Genomic DNA, 11,110 nt, shown 5'->3' on the forward strand with positions numbered 1-11,110 from the left:
ATGAGATGGATTGATTCTGTGAGTGGAGTGGTGGGAATGAATGTGCTTGAGACAGTGAGTTTGGCACAGGTGTTTAGGGCCCTTGTACATAGGGTCGCTATGAGTCGCATTCGACTCTATGGCACATAACACCACCACCACCAAATGGAAAATTGAAAGTTCGTTGCTACAGATTCACTAGCCACATGCCAAGTACTTAATAGCCACATGAAGGGAGATATGATGGCTTAGTGATAAGGAGCTGTGCTACCGACTGAATGGCAAGAAGAGTCAAATCTATCAGCTGTTCCATGGCAGAAAGATGGCCACTCTCATCTTGTGTGATTTACTGCCTCTGAAAACCCACTGGAGGATCAGCTATGAGTTGCTTCCAACTCCACAGCACATCATAACAACATAAATAGCTACATGTGGCTTTTTGAACACTATAGATGATATTAGCATTATTGTACAAAGCTCTATTGCAAGAATTAAGTCATATGAATTGTATTGGTCGTATGATTGGGAAGCATTAAATCATATAAATCATATTTAGGATCTTTTGTAGCCTGTTCATGGTAGATAAACTTGGAAAATCTGAAAAGAATGGAAGGCAAAGTGAATAATGAATGGGGTCAAAATGGAGAATGATGATAAGAGTTATATTAAAAAAAATACATGTAAATTGTAAAAGCCTTGAAAGGAAAAAGAAATAGTATTTAAGAGTCTGACTTTCATGAAAGGGTATTGGTTCTTAAGGTTGAATGTAATCTCCTTTGATTTAGTCACTTCATCAGCTTACAAGAGCTTGCATGTAGTAATTTTTATGTCAAGGTGATTTACTTCTACTAAGATTATTGTTTTCAAGGCAACACTGTTCATTGTAGAAGAGAAATATCTACATACACTTCAGAAGCAAAGGATATATTTCTTTAACAATACTTTAAAAAATCATACATGTTAATGAAGTTAGCATAATAAATATAACCTAGGTTTGTTTTTTTTTTTTTTAATGCTAACTCTGTAATGTAGATATTTAGTAAATGCTTAAGATCTGTGGAAAGATTTTGAGGCTGATTGAGCATCTTAAGATGAGGGAAGATTTTTTTTTGTAGTATTGATGCTTTGCTTAAGAAGTTAGCCATAAAATGAAAACAGTTAACTGAAAGATCACCTCTGGAAGATCAAAGGCTAAATATGAGTGGGCTTTAGAAGATTTACATTTAAATAGATAAGGCTTCTATAAGTGAACAAAGGACTCTACATTTGAAAATTTCTTGCGATTTTAAAATCTTTTTGGCAGGACTGTCCTTAGCAGTTAGCCAAATGCCTGTAAAAGGTAGTAAGTATGCAATAAGTAGATTTTGAATAAAAGAATAAATTAATTGAATTTAGTGTCATGGGACTAGCTAATAAGATTTAATTAGCTGTGATCTAGTATAAAGTGCAAAGCATTTGCTTTCCTAATGTAAACCAGTTGTATTCAGGGCCGTTAATTGAAAGATTGGCAGTTTGAATTTCCTACCTGCTTTACAGAAGAAAAAAAATGCTTATACACATATATTTTAAAAACTCATTGCTATTGGTCTCTGCCATAATAGGCCCCATATGCATCTTTTAAAAAAATAACACCAAAACCTCAACAACCACCACCAGACCACCTCTTAACTCCTTAATGTCTTTGCAATGGTAGGCTTCAAAAAGCTCACTGCTATTAAGTGTATTATGTACATTTGTATATGTACATAACCTATGAGAATATATACTTCTTTATATATGAGAGTCTAAAATCAGAAACACTTTGTTTTTCTAGAAATAAACTCATTGCTGTGGAGTCAAAACATTTCTTTTGGACTTCCAGCGTATTTTCAGAAGCTTTAACTTGTACAGGAACAGAAAGCCAATCTTTCTCCTACTGAGTAACTGGTGGATTTGAACTTATCCACTGTTGTTATTAGATGCCGTTGGATTGACATAATGATCATAAGAACAGCAGATTTGAACTATATTCTATGCCATCCTCATAATTTCTTACATACTTGAGCCCATTGCTGTAATCACTGTATCAATCCATCTGATTGAGGGTCTTCCTCTCTTTCATGGAAACTCCACCTTTCCAAGCATGATAATCCCTCCAAGGAATAGCCTCTCCTAACTACATACCCAAAGCATGTGAGATGAAGCTTTGTTATCTTTACCTCCAGGGAGCATTCTGGCTATACCAAATGATACAGTCCCTTTAACCTCAGTGCTGACATGGACCATATACTACCTTTTCTCTGTGGTCTGGCCTATGTAAGATACCAAATTTGTTTCCAAGGATCATTGTCATAGACAAATAAATTACAAATATGAAGGGTCTTGTGATAACAGCATTACCTAAATCTTCACAATGACCTTCAGAAATACACATTATTGAGGAAGAATAAGTTACCAGAAAAATGGATTTTGTTCTCTGTCCTGGAGGCGTACTGTAATAAACTGGATGACATATAACATTACCCAATCATTTAATCTTGCTTAGTGTTATAGACATGTTGCCACCAAATTCTTGCTTCTCAATATCCCATCTTCCATAGGTTTTGAAATAATCTTCATCAAGATTTAGTGATATTGCTCATTCATTTCCATATTCTTTTGTACCATCTTTTTTGGTACAGTTAGTATTCTAGTCACTTGGCCAGATAAATTTCTACCCAGTCTGTAGTTTCTTTTTACTCTTTTGGGAAAGTGTTTTGATATACACAGGTAACTTAATTCTTAGAGCACCTCAATAGTCTAGCTTATCCTCTGCTGATAGTACATTTTTGGTTATATTTGATAGTCTGTTTATGCTATAGGCAAGACCCCTAAGTTTGCCCCCCCCCTTTTTTTTAAGATCTTTGTAGTTTTAGGTTTTACACCTAGAATATGGAGGGAATATATAAAAGATGGAAGGTTTTGTACCAAAACCAATTAGTTGATGTGGTTGGTGTATAGTCATTTCAAGATGTAGTAGCACATGATGATGAACCAGTGGTATTGAAGGAAGAAGGCCAGCCTTTGTTGACAATATTGGCAAAAACCCAAAGATCTAAGAATCAGTGGAATATAAATTTCAGTATTCCACCAAATTCCAGGAATTCCGTATGGAAGGTGCTCACTTGTCCGTGCCAAGGAAACTGGAAGATGGCTTCCTGGCCAGTCAACTAGAAGAGATCTTTATCTGTCACCGTTCCAAAAAACCAAAAAAGGTGATCCAACAGAATGCAGAGAATGCCAGAAGAATGTCTATCTGTGGTTCATTGTCTATACAGAGGCATTTACTGTGTGGATTACAACAAATTATGACTAACTTTGAGGAAAATGAGAATCCCAGAACTCTTGATTGTGATTTTGCAAAACCTATACTTGGACCAGGAAGCAGTCCTCAGAAATGAGCAAGAAAATGCTGCATGGTTCAAAATCAGGAAAGGAGTACGTCAGGGATGCATCCTGTCCCCATACCTTTTCAGTCTGCATGCGGAACAGATCGTTTGGGAAGCAGGGCTTTATGAGGAGGAATGTGGCATCAAGATTGGAGGAAGACTCTTCAAAAACCTACTATGTGCAGATAAAACAACCTTGCTTGCTGAAACTGAAGAGGATCTGAAGCGCCTGCTGCAGAAGGTCAAGGACTGTAGTCTTCAATATGTATTGAAGCTCAACATCAAGAAGACAAAGATTCTCACCCCTGGGCCAGTTGGCAGCACCATGATGGATGGAGAAGAGATTGAGGTTGTTAGCAATTACAGCGTGCTTGGCTCCACACACTCTTAACACTAGCAGGCAGGAAATCAAAAGATGAATTGCATTGGGAAAATCTGCTGACAGGGACCTCTCCAGATTGCTGAAAAGCAATGATGTCAGTCTAAAGAATAAAGTGTGCCCAGTCCAGGCCCTGGTCTTCACAATTACTTGTTATGCTTCAGTGATTAAAGGTGACAATAGAAGAATCGATGCCTTAGAGTTGTGGTGCTGGAGAAGAGTCTTGAACATACCATGGACTGCCAAGAAAACAAATAAGTCTGTCTTGGAGAGGGTGAAACCAAGTCTCTCCTTGGAGGCTAGGATTTTGAAGCTCCATCTCACATACATAGGGCATGTGGTCCATGGAGAAGGACATCATGCTTGGAAGGGTGGAGGGACAGCACAGGAGAGGCAGACCCCAGATGAGATGAATAGATAAAGTAACTGGGACGGACTATGCGGTTTGGTGTGTTGGAATTAATGAGACTTGCTCAGGACAACGAAGGGTTCAGAACTGCTGTACACAGGGTTGCTATGGATTGCAGGCACCTCTATGGCACAGAACAATAGCAACAACAACAACAACAATATATTGGTTGTTCTGATTTAAGCCTGTTGTTTAGAGTCAACAAGACCTCATGGAGAGCCTTTGTGTTTAAAAGTTGGATGTTATATTTTGGAGGAACATTTTTCTAAGTAGTACCGCACTCTTCTGTCAATTTGCTGTACTGAGGTAACCTGGGGTTGCTGTGATGCTGAACCTTGTGCCATTGGGGTGTCAAATGCCATAATGGTTACCCATGGTGGACAGTGTTTGGTGGAGCTCCCAGTTTAAGACAGGTTTGGAAGCAGGAGTGGCATCGACTTCCTAAACAACATGCCTCTGGAAACTATGCAGTTTGGAAAATGACAGTTGTTATTAGAAAGACTTCAAGTCTTTTGTTCATAGGATCACTATGAGTTATGCTCGATTTAGTGGCAATCAACATTACTTTTTTAAAAGTTTTTTTCCCCCAGTGTGTATCATCCAATTGGATCTGAATGGTACAGGAGGAGATTGACCCTCCTTTTCCAGCAGAGTATCTGGTGGATTCCAATCGAACAACATTACTTTTGCTCTGTCCCATTCTTGTAAATGATCTTTTTAGCTTTCTTTATATATAGTGTGCTTAACGTTCAGGCTGGCTTTAGAAGATGCCCTGGTACTAGGGATATTATAGCTAATGTAAGATAGATCTTTGCTGAAAGCAGACAGTACTAGAGGAATGTCTATCTTGTTTTCATTGACTATGCAGAGACATTTGACTGTATGGATCACAGCAAACTGGCTAATTCTGAGAAGAATGGGAATCCCAGAACACTTGATTGTGTTTATGTGAAACTTACAGCATGGAAACATTGCATGGCTCAAAATTGGGAAGGGTGTATGCCAGGCATGTGTCCTATCCATACCTTTTCAATCTATATGCAGAACAGATTATCCAGGAGGCTAGGCTATATGAGGAGAAATGAGGCATCAGGATTGGAGGAAGACTCATCAACAATCTGCGTTATGCAGATAACATAACCCTGCTTGCTGAAACTTAGGAGGACCTGAAGTGCTTGCTGCAAAAGGCCTTTAATGTGGATTGAAGCTCAACATCAAGAAAACAAAGATTCTCAGCACTAGGCTGATTGGCAGCACCATGATAGATGAAGAGACTGACATTGTTAACAGTTTTAGTTTGCTTGGCTCCACAATCAACACTTCTGGCAACAGCAGCCAGAAAATTAAAAGACTGATTACATTGGGAAAGTAAGTCAGAGACCTCTCCAAAGTACTGAAGAGAAATGATGTCAGTCTGGAGACTAAGGTGTGGCTGATTCAGGCCATGGTCTTTGTAATTACTTGCTATGCGTCAGATAGCTGGACAGTGACTAGGGATGATAGAAGGAGAATTGATGCCTTTGAGCTGTGTTATTGGAGAAGAGTATTGAATATACCGTGGGATAGCTAGGATAACAAACAGGTTCATCTTAGAGAGGGTGAAACTAGCCTACTCCTTGGAGGCAAGGATTCTGAAGCTTCGTCTGTCATACTTTGAGCACATTACAAGGAATGACCATCTCTTGGAGAGAGGGATATCGTGTTTGAGAGGGTGGAGGTACAGTGCAGGAGTGGAAGACCCGTGATAACATGGATTGATTCAGTGACTAGGGTAATGACAATATGTGTGTCAGTGACAGTAAGATTGACACCAGATAGAGGAGGGTATTGGGCTGTTTTACATAGGGTTGCTATGAGTCTCAAGCGACTCCACAGCACATAACAACAACAACAACAACAACAAGAAGCATCCTTTCTGTTCTTGCGATGGTCTGTAGATTCAGATGAAATATATGCAGGATTTTCTTTTGGCTCTTGCAGATGTACTTTAATTTTCTTCAGATTCCATTTGAACTGGTATGTGAACAATTGATGGTATGTTTCAAAGTCAGCTCTTGGCTTTCTATCTAAAGATACTGAGTTCTTCATCTTTTTCCGCAAGATGTTTTAGATTTGATTCTTGTGTATTTCATATGGCAGGATCCATTTATATAGTTGCCATTTACGGTTTTTTTAAAAAGATACTTACATTGATTGGTTGTACATAATGTCATTGTGTGACCTTCAGCTGCTTTTCTGTCACTAGTACTATATTTTCTGTCTAGTGATACTATGCCTGTGTTTCCAACTTTCACATTCCAGTCATCAGTAATTTTCAGCGTGTCTTGCATCTTCTATCAATTGCATATTACAGAAGTTGTTAAAAATCTTTAATTTTGTCATCTTGGTTTGTAACGGTTAATGCATACATTTGAATAATAGTGGCATATTAACAAAGTTTCTTTGTGTATGGATATTATCCTATCATTTACAGTGTTAGACATCAGGATAGATCATGAACTATTGTTCTTGGCAGTGATTGTTAGCCTGTTTCTGTTTGACATTGCTGTCATAGGAGACTGACCATGTGATTGTCTCATTCAGAATGGCTAATGATAGTCCATTTCAGGTCACCAGTGCCTGGGATTTCAGTCTTTATCCATTTCATTTTTTATAGCTTCTAATTTTCCTAAATTCATACTTCATACATTCCGTATTTTAATTATTAATGGATATATGACATTAAAAAATATTATGTGTTAGTCCTTGTGCCACAGTGGTGAATTAAGCATTCAGCTAGTTTTAAAAATTCAGAATTTTGAACCCACCAGTGCTCTATGGATGAAACTAGTCTGCCTTCCATAGTGGTTGTACTGTATTCTTACTCTTTATGTTTTCTCTAAGAAAACTCAGAAAGGTATGCTGTCTTCCCAATTTGGGACTTTCCCTTTGTCTTTTATACACGAATCCCCCTTTTGTTTCTCCACTAAAGTGAGGTTGGAAGAGTATAGAAAGGGCATACAAACGTGGGTGTCTAGAAACTAAAACTAAGGTTCTGGTTCAGCCTATATAATTTGGCTCACATTGGTTAACCTAAATGAATTTTTCTTTGAATTAAATCTCAACTGCTTTTTTAAAAAATACTCAAATCAGACCACCTTTTAAGACTGAGGCTTTAATATGTAGAGGAAATTCTTACGAATCTTTATAATCCTGTCATTTACCAGTTTTGTGACATTTGACAACATTACTAAAATTCTGATATTTTTTTGTTTGCTTGTTTTGCTTACGGAGGTTTAATGCTCACTTTGCAAACAGTTATGAAGATTAAATTGAGTAATGAATATAGAGTGCTTAGTTTAGATATTTTTTAAAGTGTTTTTTTAAAGTATTATATAACTGGGGAAAATAGTAAAAAATCTCATAAATGAGAGGACAGGAAGTATATAAATTATATTGATGTTTTATAGTAATTACACTGTAAAGAAACATCAGTATGTTTACATGTATTTATTTTAGAAGAAATATGAATTTCTTTTGGCTAACAAAGCAATGACAATACCATTTGATTTTGCTAGATGTTTTCTGAGTATTTTATATTTTCTTTATATAGTTAAGAAATGTATTCCAAGTGAAGTTTCATCTGAAAGAATAATTTTATGGAGTGTTATGTGCCTTTTTAATACTATATTGATGTTTAAGAATATGAATTACCTTGATGACAAGTGTTTTAGAGTACATTTCTAGATAGCGTAGTGTTAAACTATTATGTAGAGGTGGCAAATTTAATAGCAGAACCAAATGAAAAGTACCTAAAGAGATTTCTAGTATTGGTAGGCCCTAACTTATGATGAGACAGTGGTCTAGTGGTAAGAATCTATGCTGCAGTCTTAAGGGCAGACATGTTTGAATCTACCAGCTGCACTGTGGGAGAAGGATGGGCAGCTTCCTCCTGTGAAAAACTACTTGGAGGGTTAACTCTGGGTTGACTCAGAATCAATGGCAAACAACAAAATCAATTTTTGGTGGGGTTCTGTTTTAATGACTCCATTGTAGGTTGTTTCTGACATAAGTAGAATACCTTTTTTTTCCAGTTTGTATTATTACTGGCTGGTATTAGTATCTTCATAAAGCATGTTACTGATCATCTGTGAATGAATAGCTGAGAATAACATCAGCCATTTATATGCTACAACATCATATGCAGTACATATTAATGATAAGAATGTGCCCTGCCCTCTCCAACAAAAAGATAGTCATAAAAGCAATTTGTTGTAAGTCCTCCTAAATTGGAGACTACCTGCATTTCTTTTCATCCAGCTTGTGACACAATAGTATTTGTAGTATTTTATAGCCTGTTAGTAATTTTTAAGTCTTACCAATATCAGAAAAGATATAATATTTTAATACTATGTTATTTTGCTTGGAATAGATTTAAAGGTCAACACTACTCTTTTATGTAGGTTGTGGGTGCTACCTATGATTTCAGAGCAGTAGTGTGAGGAAGCTTGAAGTGGGATGGCAGGACGGCCTCATCCTTATGACAGTAACTCCAGTGATCCAGAGAATTGGGATCGGAAATTGCATAGTAGACCTCGTAAACTTTATAAACATTCAAGGTAGGTAGAAAACAAGTACTTCACATATTGAAACTTTGATAAAACTGATTATAAAGATTTTACTGCATTTGGTTGTGGCAAGTCCTGTCCAGATGAGGAATAGTTTAAAAATTATTAGGGATATTTGCATTTTTCCTTAAATAATTTATAGAGAAACAGATCTTTCCTTCTAATTTTCCTGTATTTGTATTTATTAGCAATTTTGCTTTTGTTTCTAAGTAATCATAAAATATCTTTAATCAGTCCTATGAGTAAATGATACTAAGAATGCCCATTAAACAAATAGCTCTTTCTATTGTTGTTATGTGCCATTGAGTCACCTGTGATTCATTGTGACCCTAAATACAGTAGCTCTGAACCCTGCCCTATCCTGAGCCAGTCTCTCTGATGCTGACTGATATACCTACCCTGATGATCCCAGTTACTATGTCAGTCCATATCATCAGGGTCTTCCTTTCCTGAGCTTCCCCTCTACTCTATCCTTCGAAGCATGATATCCTTCTCCCAGAACTCGTTCCTCCTGGCCATGTGCCCAAAGTATATGACAGGGAGCTTAAAAATCCTTGTCTCAAAGGTGAAACTTAGTTCCATTATAATTACAGCAACAATAGGAATTAATTTATTGCTCCACATTGTGTTATATAGATTGCACACAGTGATTTCTAGGTTTATGTCAGTGTTGTCGCCATACATTTTTAATGATGTAAATTTATTTATATTGTGTTTCAATCTGATGTTACTGGGAAAACAGATCTTTCTGGGATGAACTTTACTAGTTCTGTTAAAGTTTGATGCATTTAATAAAACCCATTTCAAAAGTTTCAACCCATTATACTTTATTTTTAAAACTTTCATTTTGTGCTGTGAATTGAGCATTTAATTTAAAACACTTTGTGATCTGAAATTTAGAGTGTATTCACAGCTCAGGGAGCCCATTTGAATGTTAACAGAGTTTGGAGGTTCAAACCCACCAGCTGCTTAGTGGAAGAAGGATGAGGCAGTCTATTTCCATTAAAAACTGACAGTCTTGGAAACTCTTAGGGCAAATCTGCTCTGTTCTTAGGAGGTTACTGTGAGTGAAAATTGACTCAAGGACAATGAGTATGGTTTTGGTTTTTGCATTGACAGCTCAAAAGCCTCAGGTATGTAAGCATGTTTTCATGGAAGATTTTGCTTTCTCATATGGTGATGTAGTGTTTGCTATGCATCAAACTACTAACCAAATATTCAGCGGTTTAAAGCTACCATCTACTGTTGGGAAAAAGAGGCACTCTCCTCCCATAAAGGTTTACAACTGTGGAAGTCCAGTGGAGGGTCCCCTGTGAATCAGATTCAACTTGTTTTGGTTTTAGTTGATATTAATGAGCATTTAACTGAATTAAATGCAGTAATATCCTGATCGCCTCTAACACTGGCTTTCTTGCATGATATTGAAATATATTTTGCCATTTTAAAGGAATGATTTTTTTTTTACTTCTGAATCAAATGCTATAGTTAGAAAATGAAGGATTGATTCTATTTAAGTCTCTTAATAAGAGGTACATCTTTACTTTGGACTTTTACTTTGTTTTTACTTTAGTGAGGTTTAAAATTATAATGTCAGGTTGATTTTATTTGTAAGTACTTAACATTTTACTGTAAGCATATTTTAAATATGATGCAAATATTATGTTTATATGTATGCATGCATCTTATTCAGATTCAGGGGTATGTGTATAGTGTGTGTATCTGTTTTAGTGTGTTGTATTGTTTTGAGGGATAAATTTTTTTTTCTGATTTTAGCATCATATAATGAAGTAATGAAAGTAAATAATTGTTTACTTTAAAAGCTCTGTGCAATAAGGACATTTCAAGAAACTATAGGGTTAGACCAGAGGGATTTGTGTTGCTAACTCAAAAGTGACCCCTTGAAGGTGGAATCCACCAGCTGCTCCCAGTGAGAAAGATAAGTAGTTTCCTCTTGTGGATTTACAGCTTTGGGAGCCCACTGGAGGGTTGAGAGGGGTTTTTTGAATAGTAGTGGTAGTTCCCAGTTTACCCTGGGGTTCTACTCTGTTGATGGCATGGTAAGCTAGTTCAAATACTTCTGGTGTTTGGGGTTTTTTTAAAAAATTTTTGTGTGTGTGTGTGTGTTTGGGTTTTTTAAAATTTTAATTTTTGTAAATCTAGTTTTTGTTTTGGGGCTTGGCATTAAAATGAGAAAATTAACAAATTACATACCTATTGTATGTTGTATGTATTACTAATGATAAGAGGCCCCCACAAAAATGAGAGACACAAACACAAAGCAAAAACAAACAAAAAACCCCCACAACAACCAGCAACCCACAAAACAAAC

General features: G+C 36.6%; 1 protein-coding gene across 1 annotated transcript in view; it reads left to right on the top strand.

Annotated features, from left to right (window-relative positions):
- The first annotated feature begins 8,616 nt into the window (after positions 1-8,616).
- The window catches only part of BTBD10 (BTB (POZ) domain containing 10), a 63,183-nt gene continuing 60,689 nt past the window's right edge, over positions 8,617-11,110 (top strand). Inside the window, exon 1 of the mRNA XM_006885399.1 lies at positions 8,617-8,772. Coding sequence (XP_006885461.1) covers positions 8,672-8,772 — 101 coding nt within the window. The 5' untranslated portion in view covers positions 8,617-8,671. The remainder of the gene's footprint in view (positions 8,773-11,110) is intronic.

Source organism: Elephantulus edwardii, unplaced genomic scaffold, assembly GCF_000299155.1.
Source record: "Elephantulus edwardii isolate Elephantulus edwardi_28Jun2011 unplaced genomic scaffold, EleEdw1.0 scaffold00044, whole genome shotgun sequence".
In the NCBI taxonomy this organism is placed as follows: Eukaryota; Metazoa; Chordata; class Mammalia; order Macroscelidea; family Macroscelididae; genus Elephantulus; species Elephantulus edwardii.